At 37.9% G+C, this 21,429-nt stretch overlaps 1 protein-coding gene and 1 long non-coding RNA gene across 2 annotated transcripts; one reads left to right on the forward strand and one right to left on the reverse strand.

The window, feature by feature from the left end:
• Positions 1-1,000: 1,000 nt before the first annotated feature.
• Positions 1,001-16,517, forward strand: Nct (Nicastrin). The gene is made up of 15 exons (XM_074087473.1): positions 1,001-1,294; positions 1,381-1,482; positions 1,778-1,973; positions 2,370-2,567; positions 3,933-4,034; positions 4,138-4,228; positions 4,448-4,514; positions 4,614-4,718; positions 6,886-7,121; positions 9,440-9,707; positions 10,204-10,358; positions 11,495-11,728; positions 12,195-12,297; positions 12,820-13,051; positions 13,869-16,517. The coding sequence occupies exons 1-15, from the start codon at positions 1,246-1,248 to the stop codon at positions 13,891-13,893; spliced, it is 2,163 nt and encodes a 720-aa protein (XP_073943574.1). The 5' UTR covers positions 1,001-1,245; the 3' UTR covers positions 13,894-16,517.
• On the reverse strand, positions 16,506-20,192 carry LOC141427887 (uncharacterized). The gene is made up of 2 exons (XR_012451381.1): positions 20,038-20,192; positions 16,506-18,196 (listed from the first exon to the last, which is right to left on the reverse strand). It is a non-coding gene; the product is annotated as an uncharacterized lncRNA (long non-coding RNA).
• Between the last annotated feature and the right edge of the window lie 1,237 nt (positions 20,193-21,429).

Consider the following 21,429-nt stretch of genomic DNA (forward strand, 5'->3'; position numbering starts at 1 on the left):
CGGACAGGATAGTTTTTATTCTGGTAAATAGTACAGTTCCTGTAGGACAGCCATAAACAAAATCTCCGCAGACGGAGTCGTGGGGAAATCTAGCATTATAGTATATTATTACTCATGAATTCATTGAGTACAAACCAAAGTGATATAATTTTTGAATTCACGAAATGTGACATTGGTGCTGTATAGGCTTAATACCGTTTGCCTCTCACTAAACAAATTAATTAAAAAAGCCTGCCTCTGCAAGTCAATGTCACTCTGTCTAGCGTTGCCAGATGGGTACGCAATAGTACGCACGGCGTACTATTTTATGGCCTTCCTCTTTGGCCTTGCGTACTCCGGTACTCATCGGTCGATTTGCGTACTATTTTTGTATTTTAGAACCTGACAGCCTAGCTGTTACTCCATTTGACAGAAATATATTTTTTAGGTTTCCGATTAATATTATTGTGCGTTTTTTACAACCCAAAAATGTTAACTAATACTTTTATAGATTATCTGTGGCTGTCGCACTGACAAACAAGTGACACTGACAAATCTGACAGACAATGGCCAAGGTAGTTTATAAATTCTAGGATTCGCGCTGTCATCGTTCATCCACCATCACCTCTCATATTCGTTTTCTAGATTTTTTTTACCGTACAACGGCAAAAACTACTAGACACTGGCAAAATTGTCCTCCGATGGACAGAGCCATATTTTTTTAAAGAAACAACAACAAATTCACCATAATAGTACTTAAAATTGGACAAGCGAAAGTTTGCACAGAGTCCGCGGTGCGCGAGTCAGACTCCCACTTGACCGGTTATTATAAGGCCTTTGTTTATGCACCAGCTGCAATAAAGCACAGTTCAGTTTGTCAATAAATATTGTAAATGTTTTTAAAGCTGGCGCGTAAACGTAAAAACCCCAACACTCACTGCTGCTGTGTCCAACTCCACCCTCGCATTGCTTGCATTGCTTTGCTGGACGGACTCGCTTGTGTCAGGTTAGCTAGCTACTATTCTTGTAATCTGTGCTTGTGTTTTCTCTGTGCGCTGTGTGAGTGACTGTCAAAGAGTATAACTACATAGTGACGAGCTTTGGTGACGAGTGACTGTTCAGTGTTCGTTCATTTCGTAGTTGATAGAAAAAGGGAATAAAATAAGTGACTAATTTGCATCTGGTTCGTTATAATAGTAGTTGATATCGGCATAATGATACTTTAGTTCGTAGTATTGTTAATAGTGCATTCTTTCTACAAACACTATGGGTTTTAATTTTCTGTACCTTTTGTTGTGCTGTGTTTTAACAAAATGTAAGCTATGTGTACTTTTATGAATATATCCAAATGTGTGGTAATTTTAAATCCTTCTGAATGTTATATGTCATTACTTTTTGCAGTAAGTTATGGTGAACGGCTCCACGGCCAAATATACTCCTCCATTGAAGGAGGGGCAGCTTGTTTCAGACGATTAAATGGAACTCATCAAGCAGGATGCTCTTGTAAGTAAATTTTGTCGCCTATCTACAAAATTTAACAAAAATATTTAGTATATGTATATTATTTTTGTATGTACATATATGGAGATAAAAAAATGTTGGCACAGCACAGCAGTCTTATGTACATTGCAATCTTCCTAACATAAATTATGTTCCACTTTAACACATGCAAGCAAGTATCCTCATGTAACATTTATTTTTATCTTCAATAACCAGTTTAATTAAAAATACAATTTCACATGCAAGTGAAATTGCAATTAATAGTACTGGATTTTCAAAAAAAAATGTTTTATTGCAGCATCAAACAAAGGAGCTATTGGGGTTGTCCACATAGTTAAAGATGTTAGTGATGCCCAGTGGGTGGTGTTCAATGCTACCACTGGCCCATATATGGCAGTTGTTAGCACAGACTTGTTCCACAGCGTTGTAGAGTTGTTTATGGATAATCCTGCCAATGTTGCTGGTGTTCTCCTGTATGCAAATGCAACTCAAAAGTAAGAGATCATTAAGATTGTTTGAACTTGTGTACAATATAATTAATAATAATAATAATAGCACCAAGTCGAGCAGTGACTAGCGTGGGCCCTCGCCCCCGCCGCCACCACCACCAGCGCGACGAGGAAGGCGACCGCTGCCAGCACGCTTGGGGCCTGTGGGACAATCTGCCCCACCTTCGGCCCCCGCTAACGGTGGTGTAGTGCGCCGCATGCGATGGACTCATTCCATGAATGTTAATTTAATTGCATGCGCGCCTACTATGGAGCTACCATCCCACATGATGAGAACCTCAGGAAATTTGAGTTATCAAAGATGATTTACCATATTAATATTAATGAATAAATTAATTGAAATATCCATTAAGAGCTTATAATGACTTTCTCAATTTTTAGAACCATGTCATTCACTCAAGAGTCAATGTGCCCAAATGAGTATGCGTCAGAACCTGGAAGCCAATGCCCAGCACCAGACAAAAGTGTGTGGAACAAAGGTGGAACTGGCCTCATCAGAAGGGATATCCCATTTCCTATATTCTTCCTGCCAGCTTCACGGTTGGAGGAAATAGTAAAGATTGAACAATGTTATGAAAGGTAATTCTACTAATACAGTCAAAACCTTTCAAAGCAACACCAGTTATAACAACATATCGGACATAATGACCTAAAAAAAGTCCCAACAATCTTATAAAGCAAAATAACACTGGTTATGATGACCTAACATGTTTAACAACCAATTATTGCTGTCCATTTGTTGTTGTTAAAAACGGTTTAGACTGTATTGTAATTGCAAAACTTTGTGAGTATGTTTGTGTGTGTATTTTTACTCCTTCAATGCCTAATTGGCTGGATGGATTTGGATGAAAGTTTGTATGTAGCTAGCAAGGGCATCTGGAATAACAAATAAATTTGCTACTTTTTATTCTAATATTCTCATGGATTCCATATAAAATCCTAAAATCATACATATCAATGTAATTAATTGGCATTCTCTCCCATGGGAATTTAGTTGAATTTTCAAATTTCAATTTGAGCAGCCTGATGTAATAGTTTTAGTGAGCAAAGTCACTGGTTAAGTCTAGCGGATGATCATTAATAAACATGATTTAACTAATGGGATGCGGGTGGATTTATTTTAGAATTCAATAGTTCTATATCTACTAATAGATAAATATTAAATTTGGTGTTTAAAACCTCATTTTTAGGGTTCCGTAGTCAATTCGAAACCCTTATAGTTACGTCATGTCTGTCCATCTGTCTGTCTGTCTGTCTGTCTGTCTGTCTGCGGCTAAGCGCAGAGACCGTTAATACTAGAAAGCTGTAAATTGGCATGAATATACATATCAGTCACGCCAACAGCGGTAAAATATAAAAATAAAACGTAATTTTTTTTTATTGTGCCTCATAGACGTAGTGGGTGTTTTTTTTCTGGACACCCTATAGTGTGGGGTATCGTTGGATAGGTCTTTTAAAACCATTGGGGGTTGCGAAGACGATTTTTCTATTCAGTGATCGGTGCGAAATATTCAACTTTAAATTGCAAATTTTCATTAAAATCGAGCGTCTCACCCGTCCGTCCCCCCCTAAAATCTAAACTGTTGGCAAAATAAAAAAAAAAATCAGTATGGTAGTAAAAATATCAAGTTTACAATGAAAATTATAGTGGCTAAGATTGCTTGAGAATCATTAGTCGTTTGAAAGTAAATAGCAGCCTAAGGTATAAAATATACCTAAACTTGGAAGATTCCGTACACAATACGAAATCCTTAGAAAAATATCCTGGGCGTGTCCGACACGCTCTTGGCCGGTTTTTATACATATATTTCTACCAAAAGACTTCCCGTTTTTTATAGAAAGTGAAAAGTAATAAAGACAAACATGTTATTTTAAAATAGGCTTAACAAGCATTTATGAAGAGCAATATTCATATTCTGTTATAGTGTTACCCTTAACTTTTAGGTACAATGTTGGTTTGGAGTCTCAAGATGGAAAACCTCTATGTTCTATTCAACTGAACTCCTTCATGTGGGCTGCAGTGAACAGTGCTGTATGTCGCAGACGGTTGGTACACTTTACAAATACATGAGCTTTATTATTATTGCTGTGTGATTGTGCAGATAACGTTCACATTCACGAATATTAAATGTATACAATTGATTTTCAGATCAGCAGCCAGTGCATTGTTAACACCCACTAAAGTATGTGATCCTTTGGGTGATAATAATGTTTATTATTCATTATTTCCGCGAGAAAAGGTGATTTTTATGTACATTGATTTCATCACTTACAACATAGGTTCTCAATCTTAGTTTTCCTCCTGCATTGTTTTATATTCTTTTACTAAGTACCACTTCCTAATTGTCTCCGAGTACTCTGATTCCATTGTCCTCTTGTAAAGGGCGTTATCGCCCATGTTGACAATCTAAGATCTACACATATTTTTGAATGAAAGCCATTTAATTATGAATTTCCAGGGACCAGGACCAAAAAAGAAGGTCATCTTAGTCACATCTAGAATTGACACAGCATCACTTTTTGATGGTAAGTGGAGACAAATAAAACAAATTCATTTCTCTGCGGCTTGAACACAATGCTCAAATGTAAAATATATTTTTAATATTTGACTTAATTATCTTTTAGGTATAGCCCCTGGCGCAGCCAGTTCCGTCGTTGGTATGGTGACACTAATTTCAGCAGCAACTGCTCTGAGCAAGATGATACCTGCGTATAATGCTTCTCAATATGGTTAGTAATTGAATTTCTTACCTAGTAAACCCATCATAAAATGATTAACTACAGGATTCTAGATTCTAGAATGACTACTGCAAAGTATGCTAGCAGGTACTTTCGGAAGCTAAGGGATCTCTATAATTCTGTCCATTTTCTGCCTATAGCTAGCCATAAGCTCTGCGCAGGGCGCGACACTAGCGCAAACCGCCATGACAGCTACGTCAGTTCTCTTTATTTATATTATGTCGCCATGACGGATCATGACCTTGACCAAAGAGTATTGGTACCTATAGAAATAAAAATAATTTCATATTTTTTAGTGACAAAATAACACTTAGATTATATGAATAACATGATATTTACATCGATAGTAACGATAGAGCTATATATATGATATTATGGCATCCTACGGACAAAGATACTCAAAAAAACTGTTTACGGTTTGTGCTAGTGCTGCACTCTGATGGCAGAAAATTGCAGTAATATTCCCTATTATATCAAATAACATCATATATTTAGGCCTTAGGCCAAAATTCCCATGCGGGCCCAGTGCGGATTGGGAACTTCACACACACCATTGCATTTCTTCATACACGTATGTAGGTTTCCGTTTTCGTGTGCACCACCACGACTTAACACATACTTATGTACTTTTTATCCAGATATTCCTACTGGAACGGGATTTAGACACGTAAATCTTTACAGTCAAGTCTAAGAGACAAGAGTCATAGATCATTTAATAGGGTGACACTCTTTCCCGGCCCGGATAAAACCGACATGGAAATATCGACCCTGTTTTTTGTGTACACGCTCATAGAAACTGACATGAGCTTCTATGGGCGTGTACACGAAAAACAGGGTCGGTATTATCCGGGCCGGGAAAGAGCGTCACCCGTTTAATAATAATGTATGTAAATTTGTTTAAAAAGATATACTTCGTTAAGTTTCTTGCTGGATTCTTCTCAACAGAGGTTTTTCCGAACCGGTAGTAGATTTTGTTTTGACATTCATAAGTGCTTGTTATATTGCTATAGCCTAAATGTAATAAAGATATTTTGACTTTGACATTAAATGCACAGGTATTCTTGGTACCATCAGCCAAATATGTGGTCTAACACCCCAAAGTTGATAATCGTTTGCATGTCATAAAACAATAAGGCCAATAGACGTGTCCGTCAACTTGAAAGTTCGACTTTAGCGACATATTCATTTGATAGGAACTTGTTTAAAAATTGATAGACCACTTATTGGGCTGATGGTACAACATAATAGTGAAATCCTTGATTTCAGTACAACTGCTGAAGCTAATGGTTCACGCTAGTGCAGCTGTGAGTAGAGGCTGGTACTGTAAACCGGGGTTACTTTAGGAAATTTTGGGGCTACTTTGATAGATTTAAAATGGTTATAAGAACGCAAATATTCATAGCTAGATTGAGCAAATACATACATAAAATCACGCCTCTTTCCCAACGGGGTAGGCAGAGACTACATCCTTCCACTTGCTACGCTTCTGGCATACAACTCTCGCTTCCTCTACATTCATCAATCTTTTCATGCATGCACGTCGGGTTGAGCAAATGAATTAAAAAATTAGGTAATTTATGAAGGTATGTAGGTATTTCACTGCCATAGATGGTCTAAAAAAATAAGGACATGGCGTAAAAACTGTTTTATCTACACCCATATAGTAAATCCTCAATTATGCGTTCAAAAACCATAGGTAATGACCAGCATTACGACATTGGATTCTATTATGAACACGGCTGTATCGCAATGGTCATTACGATACAGAAATCTGTATCGTAATGAGATTTCATACATCATTACAGCACGGGCCGCGACCACGTGCAGCAGCAGGTCGTCGCGCGCGCAGCGGGCGCTGCTCGTGGGGCAGACATATCTACCTAGTTCTCGTTAATGCAGATCCTTCTCAATGGTTCTTGAACACATGATAGAGGATTTAATATATGAATATAGATAAAATATTCTATTCAACTGTACGTAATTAGGCCTTAAAACACTCATGTGACCCTATTATGAAACTCGGCTATGCCTCATTTCATAAACCCACACTCGTGTTTTAAGGACCCCTATTACGATACAGTTGCATAAAATACTATTTCAAAACCCTGCATTTTAAAGTAATCCGTTTTACGGTACTGAATAAATAATTTTATCTTAGATTCAAACGTTCTGTGGGCACTTCTGAATGGTGAAGCCTTTGACTACATCGGGTCGCAGCGCGTGGCGTTCGACGTGCAGCGAGCCGCGTGGCCGCCGGATGCACCGCTCTCTCCTGGTGACTTCAATTTACACGTAGAAGTTGGACAAATCGGCGGCTCGCTGCTCGACTTTAAGGAGAGCGCTTCGTGGCCTCTGTACACTTATGTGCATAAGGATAATGATGCAGTGCCAAAGGTAAGTACATCATCATCATCTCAGCCTATATACGTCTTTCTGCTGGGCTCAGGCACAAAACAGAAAGGTACAGAAATCAATCTACATACAAACTGCGCTCGAGCAACGCACACATGGACACTGCTCACGAACACGATATCTTGGACCGGTTGGGACCAAGGGAGCGCGAGTGCCTTCCGCTTGAGACACGCGTCTGTGAACTTTTTTGTGCAATAATGAAGAATGCGAATTTATTACGCTTTAAAATATAATAATCGTGCATTTCGCTAATGTCTAAATCGTCGCAAGATATTTTCTGTGACAAATTTGTAACATACCCATCACTGGCATTAACATTAAAATATACAACAAGTGCCACTACCACAATAGTTTTTCGTGCATAAGCCATAGTTGACAACCCTAGAGCGACCGCCGAGTGTAAGTAGGTATGAAAAGTGAAGTACATACATGAGATTGACTTCTGTACTTTTCTGTTTTGTGGCTCAGGCCTCCTCTCAGAATGAGAGGGCTTGGGCCGCAGTTCCCACGCGGGCCCAGTGCGTATTGAGAACTTCTGCTTCGCTGGTTTCCTCAAGATGTTTTCCTTCACCGTAAAGGTCGTGGTAAATTTCAATTATAATTTTGCACATGAATTTCGGAAAAAATTCAAGAGGTGCGAGCCGGGGTTTGAACCCACGATCCTCTGCTTGAGAGGCGATAGGTCAAATTACTGGGCCACCACGGCAAGGTAAGTACGTACGTAAATTAAATAAGTACATTGCTCAATACATGATGAGTTGTTGTTCCTTACTACGGACATATGTTGCAACATCTCGGGCCTATTGCATAATTAGACTAATAATATTAGAAAATAATACAAGTTACTAGTTAGCAATTTATAACTTGTGTTATTTCGTGTTGCATAATTATTTTGTGTTTTCAATAATTATATTAGAAAATTGTGTTGCATAAATTACTAATAATATCTTGAAAGTTACAAGAAAATTAATCATTATTTACAAGCACTATAAATTTCGTTGCATAACATATTTTTGCTAACTTGTAATAAGCGTACTAATATTATTAAAAATACACAAAATTACAGGTAACCAAGTTGGATGAGTGAGGTAAACCTTTGGTCATCTGTGGACTTTGCAATGAAAAATATAAATCTTGGCGGGAACAGTAATGTCAACGTAAAACTTTTTTCAAAATTTCTAACTGCGGAAATGGTTTGGGAAGTAATTTGGATCAATTTACACTTGGTGTGTTTATTCCAGAAACTACATCCGATAATCAAAATAATACGAATACCGCGTATGCAGATCAGGAATAATCAGAATATTGATGATTCTAATAATTTATTTAAGTGTACATTAGTAGTAACAACAAAGAATTTAAAAAGTTAAAAAAATTAATGTTTTTTCCTAAAGTTGATCCTGTCGTTTTAAACCTTTTGGTGACGGGTTATTAAATATTGATCATCGTCATCGTCGGATAAATGCAAAATATGAAACATTTTTCGTCGATTAGCCCTTAACCAAACCACGTAATTCAAAACTACCGGGGTCCTTGGGTACGTAGTTAATAAATACAAGTTACAACTAATAATTTGAATTTTTAGACTCGTATTGCAACAAAAAGTAATAAAATTCCAATAACTTAAAAAGATTTCAATTAAAAAAAAAGAACTATATACAAAAATTAAAATTAAACTAAAACTAACCTAACTACAAATAAACCCCTCCCCTAGATCACCGTCGCTGCTCATTGTGCCCAGAAGGCTGGCAGCATTGCCACGTTGGATCGCGAGGCTGATCCTTTGCCCAAAATAGCTGCCAGCCCGCTGGTCACCCGTAGCATCTATTAGGCGCGTGGATATCTCCTTGGCGAAATCGCGCGCGCCAGGTCCCCACGACCCCAGAGTATCAACACCAAACGGCGCAAAAATGTAGCCTTCCCCAAAAACTGCATATTTGCGCCGTTTGAGTTGCTCTGCTGTTGCTGCTGCTGCGCCGGCCTTGGTGGACGTTGCTGGGACATGCGATGGAGCAAGAGTGTCCACGCAGGTGGCGTCCCAGACAAGTGTAAAATGCACTTATAATATTAGTTATTAGTATTATGCAACAATAATTTACAAGTTACAACCAAAATCACTTATATTACTAGCTTGTGCTAATTTACTTGTATATTTATCACTCATATTTTGTTATGCAACAGAAAAGTACAAGTTACAACCAAAATCACTAATAGTATTAGCTTGTACTTTATTATGCAAAAGGACTCCAATCTCAAATGACGCAATGTGTGTGAGTGGTAACTTTTCTTACTCATTATAGGTCACGGAATTTCTAGTGGAACTGAGTGAATATATGCAGAAAAGCAACATGACAGTAACAAATACGTTCACGAATAATTTGCCGCCGTCGTCGTTGCATTCGTTCCGTAGAATCCTGAAGAATGTCACGAAATCAGGAGAATTGCCTGAGTTATTGTTAACGGACCACGGTGCCACCTTCACCAACCTGTTTTATAACTCTGCCATGGACGATTATGAGAAGATTGGTTATGTTTACCATAACATTAGCGTAGGGATTGATGGTGCTTGTAAGTACACTTATGGTTCACTTGTTATAGTTAAATCATGACTATCTTTTTTTAAACTTTCCGTTTTTCTTGCTTCCGCGCCTCTCAAAAGGCGCCATCAAAATTTTATTTTTCACTCGAAACTGGAAAGAGTCGCCTCTTGCCATCTGGCACCTAGAGCGACCGCTCCTCTTGCTCTACCCCAGAGGGCCTACTCCGAAGTTCGAAAATGGAAGTTCGTATCGTACCGTCCCTCTCGCTCGTATTAAATAGTATAAGTGTTAGAGGGACCACACGACACGAACTTCGAGTTTTGAGTTTCGTAGTAGACGTGCAGGGCCGGTACTGAGTATGTATGTATATGTAGACATGGGATTGTGCGGGTCAAATCCAATTTAACCCACTTCCACTATATTTAGTAGTCGGATTGACTTGAAAGTACAGTCGGCAAAAACATTGTATTGAAAATGAAAGATTTAGCAATAACTTAATTCGTATATTTCTATATTTTTTCTAGTTATTCCCACTGACGAGCTATTGAAGAACGGGAACATGACGGAAAATGAAGCGCAAGTGAAAATAGCACGAGTTGCGAGCGCTCTAGCCTGGACACTGTACCGGCAAGTCACAGGCCAGCCCTACGGAGGCGACTACTCTGTTTCAGCACATTTGGTAAACTATACAATTTTACCGTATACAATTTGATGTTCTGTAAAAAGAATCAGAAAATATTTATAATACCTCACTTTTTAACCCTTTCTATATATATATTTGTAAGAAATAACTTCGGAACTAGTAAAAATTTCTCTCAGTTGTAGCTCTTAAAAGGGGGGGACCAATTTGAATGCGGTTTTTTATTTGATAACATTTTTTCTAACGATGGTTCTTAGATATGTTTCATAAAAATCTGTTTAGCCGTTTTTGAGATATTGAACTTTGAAGTGATAAAGTCGGGGGTTTCCGACTTTTTGTTGGTTAGGTTGTTGTTCTGCGAGTATACAATGTCTTTATTGAACACCACAATATGGAAAATGGTACAGCAAACAGCTTCATACTTCACATGGTGTCGTATGGAATCCAAACTCACATAAAAAATGAACGAAAAATTAACTAAATTGTACGCTAATTAAAAAATATGTACTACCTACACATAGTTACGAGAAAACAGTGATCAATATGACACCACCAGGAAGGATACTTTCTGGCGGGCGCTATCTATTCCGCTATGTATCAGTCGACTTTTAAACTTTCATGTGAATCAGAAAAATGTACGAGGTATTTACGTATACACGTAGAAAAAAAAAGAATAACCTGTCCACATTTCTCGCGAGTGCGCTATCTATTGCCAAAATCAAAATGCGTGTAAACACCTACTCGCCCACCCTATTCTCTCGGCCGAGTACCAATTTGCTGTCTCGCCATGCTACTCGGTACGTGTGATCAGGGCATATTCCACTATGTTATATTACCTATCCTTCCTGGCAGTGACATATTGATCACTGTTTTCTCGTACTCTTACAATTTAGTACATTTTTCGTACAATTTTTTGACGTGAGTTTGAATTCCATATGACACCATGTCACCGCTAGGAAGTATGACATAAAACAAAGCTACGTAAGTAGAGAAAAATCTCCAACAACTTTTTCATGTCCTGTTGAGGTCAAAGATATCTTTACATTTTACCTTGTCGCCGTCACTTCATGTTTGAAATTTGTATAAAATTGTCAGTAGGCTTACAGTGGTGCCACAGTGTAAAGATATTTTGACCTTGACTAGTTTTATTCCAATGTTTAATATTCATTTTGTAGGTCGACGAGCTGTTATACTGTTTCCTCGAGAACAAGTCCTGTCGCTTACTGACAGCAGCGGATTATGGAGAGGCGCCGGCGGCCGAGGAGAGCGTCCCACGGCCGGTGCCGCTGTACGTAGGAGTGGTCACGTGGGCCAGCAACGCCGCTGCCTTCGCTGGGCATCTCCTCACTCTACTCACCGGGACTCAACTCAGCGTGAACAAGACCGTGTGCGACGCCAACACCAGCCCCGTAAGTCATTGGACGCTTCCACTTATGGGCTATTTTGTCAAGTACTATCGCCGTTAGATTACCAGAGACAGCTCCAAACCTGCTCGAGCATAGTGCGCATAAGGACAAGTATACACTTCTGCTTTTTCTTTTTGGAGCTGGTGGCGACAGTACTCGTAAGTATTTGATAGCACCAATCAACTGTCATACGGTTTATTAGCTATTAAAACGTGTTTCCCCTATAGATATTGTATGGTAAGACTAAACTGTGACTTCACCTGTTATCAGACCCAATTGACTTAAGTACTATTTATTTATTTAAAAGCTACTACAATAAAATTTTACAGTTATTTGAAAGTAGTACATTTGGGTTTTGGGTTAAAATAAAAGGTTCTAAAAAGTTGTAGTCTGTGTTTTCTGTATTACATTACATTTTACCAGTTGTATTAGTATGTAAAAATATAATGAAATGTGAAATAATTTTCAGGATAACTCATACTATTGGCTCCGTGGTTGGAATAACAGCGGAGTTTGCATTGAAACAAATATGAATTTCAGTGAGGCCATCAGCCCAGCTTTCCTTTCACCAGGTAAGCGTAATTTGATTTTATTTATATATATTTACACAGTTAATTCTTCAAAATATTTTATTAATTTAATTTGATATACATCTTTTTTTATTTTATATCGAGGGACATGGATGTCCCTTAGAGTAGTGGTTGAAATTTTAGGAATTTACATATATGTATGAATTCCGATCTCGTGGGAAACCAGAATCTAAAGTTGTCTATAGTTTTTCCTGGGATTTACCAAATTTCTCCCTTATCGGTTCAGCAGTTTTTTAAGATGATAATGTCAGTGGGATAAAGAAAGTTACAACACGTTGTTATTTATTATTACATAATTTATACGACATGTTTTCTAGTTTAATTTTGTAGTTAAGTGTGTCGTAAAATTAGTCGGAAAGGAGACATTGTCAAAAGATTGCTTTTGGACGCCATCTTTCAATGGTAATGGTAAATTGAAATCTGGAAAAATTAAAATCTCCCCGAAATCTTTCCAGTTACAACTACCACGGTTGTACCTACTAGAGATCGAACTTTTTTTTGTAGACTACGACATGTCCTCGGGCGAGTTCTCCACGTGGACAGAGTCTGTGTGGCAGACGATGTGGGCGCGCGTGTTCGTTAGCGCGGGCGGCGGCGGCGCGCGCGCGGCCCTCGGCGCCGGCGCCGCGGCCACGGTCCTCACCGCTCTGCTGACCTTCTGGATACAGCGGCACGTCGCGAGAGTGTTCGTCAACGCGCCGCCTGGCTCTTTCGGGAGCGGTGACGCTGTGCCTGGGTACGTACTAATGCCCGACATACGACAACGATATATCGTAACGATTTCAGTTTGCACAGTTAATTCGGGCGGCACTATGTTCTCTACACGCCACCGGCACAGAATAAATAATAGTACTACGCACAGGATTTGCAGTGCTTTGATCTTGAAGAAAGCCGCCGTTTTAATAGGCTACAGAATTAAGTAGGTACCGCGTTCAATCTAAATCGCACCTTAACGCCATACGCACGATAGTAAATAGTTACTATGTTGTACTGGGCTGCCTTTTGTCCCGAACATACCTACGCCGCCAACTCGAGTGTAAGGGTTATTAGTTTTTCAGAAAATTAAGAAATAAACAATCCAATCAAACGTCTTTATTTATTTTACAGTTGTTTAACTTTTATGTCTGATGAATTTTTTACCTTCTCTAAAGTACCCATTATTAAATTTTAGTGTTGCAAAAATTCTGAATCTTACAAACAATAAAAAATACAATAGCACAGATATTTAGGTAAAGATCGAAATATTCAAAGCAAGGCTCCGAGACGGCCGACCAACCACATGTTTGTGCGTATCGCGTCACGCGTGTGCCGCGTGTGCTCGCAGGCGCGCGGCACGGCAGCCCCGACTGCTAGACAATCTCAAGTTGTCGCGCGCTGTAGGTGCTTATCGCTATAGGTATATGGACGAGTGACAGATGCCTGCCAGCGGTATATGTGTCGTTTTCGATTTTATTCAGTTCTGCTATAACGACAGTAAAAATTAAATGATTTCTCTGACATCCTAATGGTTTGTGCATTATTTCGCATTTAATTTAATTCACTTTTCTTTACAGAATTCTGCGCACTGTCAACTGCTAATTGGAAAATTAATATCCAATTGAGGACGCGTAGAGATAAGGCGAGGCTGTGTTTCAAACTAGACGAAATAGGTGACTACATTTAGAATGCACGTAGGATTTGTCGCCTACATCGTTAAAAAGTTATTAACAAACCGAATTTGAAGCGGAATAAGCTACTGTAGGGTCTATATCTATAAGGCGTCAGTTTCTTCAAAATATAATATACATAATATGTAATAACATCTGCGATTTCCAACACTTTCTAGTATAAAAATTACACATTTATACAATGTAACTAATAAGTAATTATTAACCGCTGGGTCTCTGATTCAAGCTCGTATAGGATACGATACGATAGGGTACGATATTGGAATAACCACTTACTTCGCGTACATGTGGTTATTATTTTAATTTCAGATAATTTAATATAATGTGAAAAGTCACGAGGCCTGTCGAAATGTAAGTCATGACATGAGTGGCGAGCGGTACCATGAATATCAATCTTCCAAATACTCGCATCATACGAGTTATGCAAATTGTCAGTCGGTGCCCTAACTTAAAGTCGAGTTTAGACTTGCAAGAAAAATCGTGCAAGTTGCATTACATTGCGGCGCTCGATTGACCACAACAAACACGTGGGCTTTACGGCCTCGCAATGTAATGAAAATTGCACGATTTTTCGTGCAAGTCTAAACTCGGCTTAAGTATCCACATTTCTTAGAAACTAGTATGAAAAAGTGGACACATAAGTCAGGGAACCGACCATACCAAGTTTTCTACGTGCATTCTTTACTTAGCCGCTCTGTAGTATTTAGGAATTGCATTCCATGTTAAATTAGGAAAACTGTTCTTATACTTAAATTATTACCGGCTTTAGTAAATTAAAATATTAATACTTATTAATTATTAACTTGTAATTATGACTGTATAAGTTTAACTTCTTTTTATACTTTGATTTGATTTAGATTTTTTGGTGGTCATTATATTGTTGCCTTTTTTACTTAATTCTAAATGAACACTTGATCATTTAAGTTATTAACGTCGGATTACTTTTTATTGATTGCGGCTCCAATCTAATGAAAAAACGGAATAATGTCAATTGCTTCTTTGTATTGTTAATAATTTAATTCATAGCCAAGTTCAGAACAGAAGAACCGAAATGATTGTATAATTCTACTATTTATAAAAATATTTTGGGTTCACGTAACAAAATGTTTCTGCTTGCAAACTGAACAAACCAAAACTGATCTCATGTGTCTCTGATTCACTACGTTATCCGAGTGATTTTATACTATACTTACAGCATCACATTGAGGGGCGAAGACAATTTTAATAACAACTAGTAATGAGAAATTAGTGATAATTGGGCTCTGCAATGTAATTTTATTTGCTAAAGCCGGCGACACACGCTAGGTTATAACCGATGGTTATGCATGCACAGTTCATAAAATTTGTGCAGGCATAACCCAAAAATATCAATTTGCATATTTCAAATTTTGCTTGCCCAGGCAAGGAGTCTGTCATACACACGTTCAGTTATGCCTGTACAAATGAACTGTGGCATGCACAAATGACGGCATAACCATCGGTTATAATAACCTAGGCGTGTATGGCCGGCTTAAGAGTGGGTCCATCTTTCTATCATTTTAGTTTAAGGGTGGTTTTACAGTGACGCTTACGCCAACGCGGTTGCTAAGCGTCGTGAGCCACGAGCTTTGCGTCTCTTGGATCGTTATATATAGTTTAACATTCGGTCCGCTTGATCGTTTACATAGTTTGGCCGCGCTTACCAACCGCGCTGGCGTAAGCGTCAACTGTAAAACCACCCTATAGACGAGTATCATGACGACATGATCGTTATACGTTATGCCTATCCAATTTATTAAAAGTGTAAACAAACCAACTTCATCAAAATTCTTGTATAAACACTCACTGGATCGAATCAATAACACATTTATCTGTAATTCGTGTCTTTTAACTAGATGTCTAATCACTTTTTTGAAATCACTTTTTTGAAAAATCTTCGTCAAAATCTGACGTTATTTCTTGATTGAATTGAAACTTTTATATAATCTGTACTAGCATAGACTAGCGTAGAGATGGCGGAAAATTTGACATTTTAAAAATCGATTAATGTGTGGATGAATAAGCGATTTTTGAACATGCAACTACCGTGACGTGAGACTCACGGATATCACTCAGAGATATTGTAACGGATAACTCACGTCTTCAGACATGACGTCACGGTTTAAGACGTGAGTTACAATAACATTAAATATAAGCGATTTTTATTTACTTTCCTTATAATTGAAAAAATAGTTACTGCTTTTATAATTGAATAAACAGTCTTTGGAATGAAATCAAGTATTGTAAATAATAAAATAGACAAAAATACTTTGATCTATTCAATTAATAAATTAATCGATTTACTGAACAGATTAATTATTTTGCAATAGGTTCTAGGTTTTCACATCATTGAATGTCTGTGGTCGGATAACTGGCGTCTTTGTTTACACTTTTCATAAATTGGATCGAAATACAATATAGTTTGTGAAGAGTTACGCGATTATACAATACCTACAACACACTTTATTATAAAGCTACCCAGAAACGGAGAAATAATAAAATCAATTGTTTTTATAATAGCTTTTTATTTCTAGATTAAAGTGGTAAATAATGTGGCGATCAATGTTTTCCCGAAAGATTTAAGAAACACTCTGCTGAACTCTTTTGGTGCGAACATATTCAAATATTGATCTTTAAGTGTCTGAGTATCGAAATATATTTTTTTATTTATGTATCCAGAATAAAATCGGCTAAAGCATAAATTATTTCTTTCAACCGATATTTTCGGAATTGCAAACCCTAATTTACTGCGCAGAAAGTTTAGGCTATCCATTTTCACATCGTCGTGTGCTGATGTTATTTTGAAAATAGAGTCATCGGTGCTTTTTCTACTAAGCAGGGTTTCCAAGCTTGGTTTGTCGTAAGACAAGTTGCACATAGTACCTACGCTTCTTCTTTCTGCGATCAGTTTGATACTTTCGAATAAGTGAGTATTTATAGACTCTGCATCGGAATGTATGTAGACTTTTTTTAGGTCAGCCTCTTCCAACCGCGGTGGCCGATTTGCAAGTGTGTCACTTTTTTCGGATTTTATGTTAAATTCACTTGCTTGTCTGCTTTCGCCTACTAAAAGTTTTCCGTGCATTGACGAGATCCATACGGCTTCATGGAGCTTGCTCCAGCACATTGGTTCTTTGAAAAAATCACTTACAGGTTTTGGATCAAGAGTTGTAAATATTCCATTTTTGGAGCAACGGAGGTTGATGTTCAAATTAAAGTGCGAGTAGGGACTTGTTATTATTACAAAATATAGTGTCCGCATAGAATTCAGATTTACAGTTTTGGTACTGTTCAGTAAATATTTTAACAAGTATCCTTGAGTGATGTCGTGGAAATGCCAGTTGTGGAGCAAGAGCGAAGGAACATTTCTAGTCATAGAAGCTGCTACTAGTTTGCTGGACATGGTGGCTAACGTGTTCCAAAATTGTTCACATAATGCGTTTAATTTAAAGCATATTATTTGGACCACCATTGACTGTCGTTCTATCGATATAGTGAATATGCTAGAGGTTGTGTTGACAGGTAGTGTAGCTAATTCTGTAACATCTTCCACTTTCCTCAGAGAGCTGCGTCTAGGTATTTTTAAATAACACATGTCATGCATATCGAAGTAATCTCTAACGTTATGCAAATTTATAGCTAGTGTAAAAGACATACCCCCGGAAATATCGTTTTCTTGGATTGGAGAAAGACCAGGGTTTATTTTTTTTAATAAAGTCTGCATATCGCCGTCTACTTTTTGCACAAATGTAAGCAACCGACTTATTTCGGTTCCTGAAAAATAGAACGATGCATGCTTTTCTTGAGCTATGCTGTATACACGTGCCCCTTCCAAAACATCGGGCTCGAGTTGTAAAGTTCTGCAAGTTAAAGCACGAGCGGGTCGCATCGCTTCTCCGGTCCCAGGAACTTGTGTGACAGTAGACAGTTTTGAAACCTTTTTCTTAAGAGGAAGATTTATTTGAAACTCATCTATATCTATCTTTTTGCCATTGACAGGACCTAAAATCTTTGAATCATTGACAATGCGCATTTTGGGCAGCCTATCGAATAATGTTGTATTGTTCTTGGATCTGATGCCATGTTTTCTCCTCCTCTTCAAAAGCTTTTTTTTCTGCTCAGTGCAAGCCATATTTACTTTTTTGTATGATTCAGTACTGGTGAAGGCTTTCTCACGCAGTACCACATCAGCACTACTGAAAAAGCATAATAAATAAGGAACTGTGCATTTAATATTTTCAATATTGTCAGGAACAACATTAAATAGGAAGCCGGGAGCCAATAGGTTTTATTTTAGCAGATTAATTTCGCCGTGCCTATGAGCCGGGAATAGATGAGCTATAAATAGGCATACTTCATGCAATATTATCATTTTTAACTTCTACTAGAAGTTTATTTTGAATAAGTACCCAATAATTATATTAATGTACTGACGATCATCTTGATTTAAAAATAAATAAAATGAAGACTTTAAATTGAATGTTGCGTATCATGTCAATTTTCATGCATACATAATTTTAGCATTTATCATGCACGTTCATTTGCATATATAATTCAATCTCTGTATGATTTAGTCAACATCTAGACTTCCCAAGGCTGTATTGTATTGTTCAACGCCCGACGCCCGCATTCACCATCACCCAGCGCCGGCTCTAGCCCTTGATCAAGGAAGAGCGATATTGTGTACACAGCTTCCGTGCCTCTCAACGTCTCAACGGGCACCCCCCATAATTTTATTTGCCACCCCTTGCCATCTGGCTCTTAGAGCTACCCTTCCTCTTGCTCTACAAGGCTCTACCCCAGGACCGGCGCTGCCATCACCATCCCTTTTTATTTTACCCTCATCCTATACCGTTTGCCAAAGAAATGGTGAAAACGATTGTGATTTTGAATGCATTAGACACTAATTATATCCCCCGTTTCTTAAAGATTCTTAACCCTAACGTAGAGCGTTGAAATATGAGATTCCTAGGGACAGGTAGACAACTAGTTTTATCCCGCAGCTTTGCTACCGTGGGAATTTTGCCTTCTTAGTGTAGTGTGTAGTGTAGGCCGGCAACGCACTTGCGACTCTTCTGGTGTTGGAGGTGTCCATGGGCGTCGGTAATCGCTTACCATCAGGCGATCCGTTTGCTCATTTTCCCCCTATTCCATAAAAACCTTTATAACCCTTTGCACGGTGATTTAGGCTTGTGGTTGTCTTGTCTGCCAGTCAGTCATACGGTAACGTTACTTTTTACCCGACTGCGAAGACGGAGGGTTATGTCCATTCCTATGTCCTCTTGTAACTACTCAACGGCTGAACCGATTTTGATGAATACGTCATTGGTACAAGAAATTCTTGAAAAATCAAAATGGCGGATTTTTTCGCCAAATAGTTTAAATTTTTTTTTAATTAAATGCTGTCGAGTAGGGTATCAAATGAAAGCTAATAAATTAGCTCATTCTAAATATAGGTTAGAATAGTTTTAAAGTACAATTTTCACAGAAATCGCAAAAAAGTGTGAAATAAAACTATAAATTTTAAAAATAAAAATTTAATAAAATTTAATTTATTTTTAAATTTATTATTTTTTAAAGATTTTAAATTTAATTTTAAAAATTCAAAAAACCCGACTGCATTTAAAAATACCTACTAAAAAGAAGAAAACGAGTGCAGTGGGCTACTGTTCAGTACTTAGGTAACTTAAAGTTCAACAGTCGGGACCCATTCAAATCGTGACCAGCTCAAAAATTCTTATTTAAGCATCTATAGATAAGTAGGCCGGTTAGTTCGTTGAGCATTGCTCAGTTTAAAACCTATATTTCTTACACTACCTACCTACTAATCTAACCATGCTCAAACTGCAATTGAATGTGTCTTGAATCTGGCTACTCAGAGTTTTTCGATCGGCTGCTGTTTATTGTGACTAGGTACATCCGTAAATGTTATCAAGCTAAAGCGAGGTATGATTTGCAGATTTTTAAAAATACCGCCTAGATATGTCATCCATTTTGTAAAACATTGATTTTATGATTTGTTACTTAAGAATATTACCTGTTCGATGAGAAATAACATCGATATCCTATACAAGGAACCAATGTGGTGTTTTAACTTCACCAATTCTAAATATAATTAATAATTTTCAATTTACATTTTGATTACATTACACTGCATAAAATTTAACATCCAGTGACTTTGCCACACGGAAACGGAACGGCAACGGAATGGAAAGAAAATGATTGCCTTTGGGAAAGGATGCTGTGTTAGGTTGTAAATGTAATTATTTTGTTTTTGGTAGGATAGGCATAGGGGGCATAGGGGTCGAGTAGGTACAGGGTGGGTACAGGTACAAAGACATAAAATTAAATGAGGGCGCCACTGTTTACGTAAAAGTGATGGTAAAAGTAGTCTTTGTATAATATATCCTAAGAATAAACCTCTATAAATCGAAAAATATAAAAAAGTCTTGGTCTTGGCAAACCACAATATGGTGTGGTAGAGGTAAATTTACCCCCATTTTACGCGTAGGGGAAGCACATGGGTAAAGTAATCCTCCAGTCGCAACTCTAAGAGTATAATCCCGATATTCATAAGAAGGCTCGAAGATAATTTAAATTTAGCATTCGTAGGTACCTCAAGACCATGAGCCCATGAGCTTAAGACAGAAACAAAAATAGTACATTAGTGTAGAGGCCGGGAAGTAGGGGGTTGTCGGCGCAGCGAGGCCAGATAGGGATGCCAGGCCGGCAACCCCGCGTTCCGGCCGGGGCTTGTATAAGTAGTGCTGCTTTTCTCAAACATGGCATGAAATTAAATAAAAAAATAAAACCGGCCAAGACCCTGTCGGACACGCCCAAAATAGGGTTCCGTAGCCATTACGAAAAAATTAAGTAATATTTTTCTAAGGAGGATTTCGTATTTTATACGGAATCTTTCAAGTTTAGGTATATTTTATACCTTAGGCTGCTATTTACTCATAAACTACTAATAATTCTCAAGGAAACTTAGCCGTTATAGTTTTCTTTGAAAGTTTAATATACTTACTACCATCCTGATTTTTTTCGAATTTTTCCACTAACCGGTTTAGATTTAAGAGGGGGGGGGGACGCTCGATTTTTATGAAAATTTGCACTTTAAAGTTGAATATTTCACAAACAAACCACTGAATCGAAAAATTGTCTTAGCAACCCCCTAATGGTTTTCTATCCACCGATTATCGACCTATCCAACGATACCCCACACTATAGGGTTGGATGCGAAAAAAAAAATCGCCCCCACTTTACGTCTATGGGAGGCACCCTAAAAAAATATATTTTTGAATTTTTAATTGTACCATTTTGTCGGCATAGTTTACCTATATGTATATCCGTGCAAAATTACAGCTTTCTAGCATTGATAGTCCCTGAGCAAAACCGCGGACGGACAGACAGATAGACAGACAGACAT

Source organism: Choristoneura fumiferana, chromosome Z (genome assembly GCF_025370935.1).
Source record: "Choristoneura fumiferana chromosome Z, NRCan_CFum_1, whole genome shotgun sequence".
Classification (NCBI taxonomy): Eukaryota; Metazoa; Arthropoda; class Insecta; order Lepidoptera; family Tortricidae; genus Choristoneura; species Choristoneura fumiferana.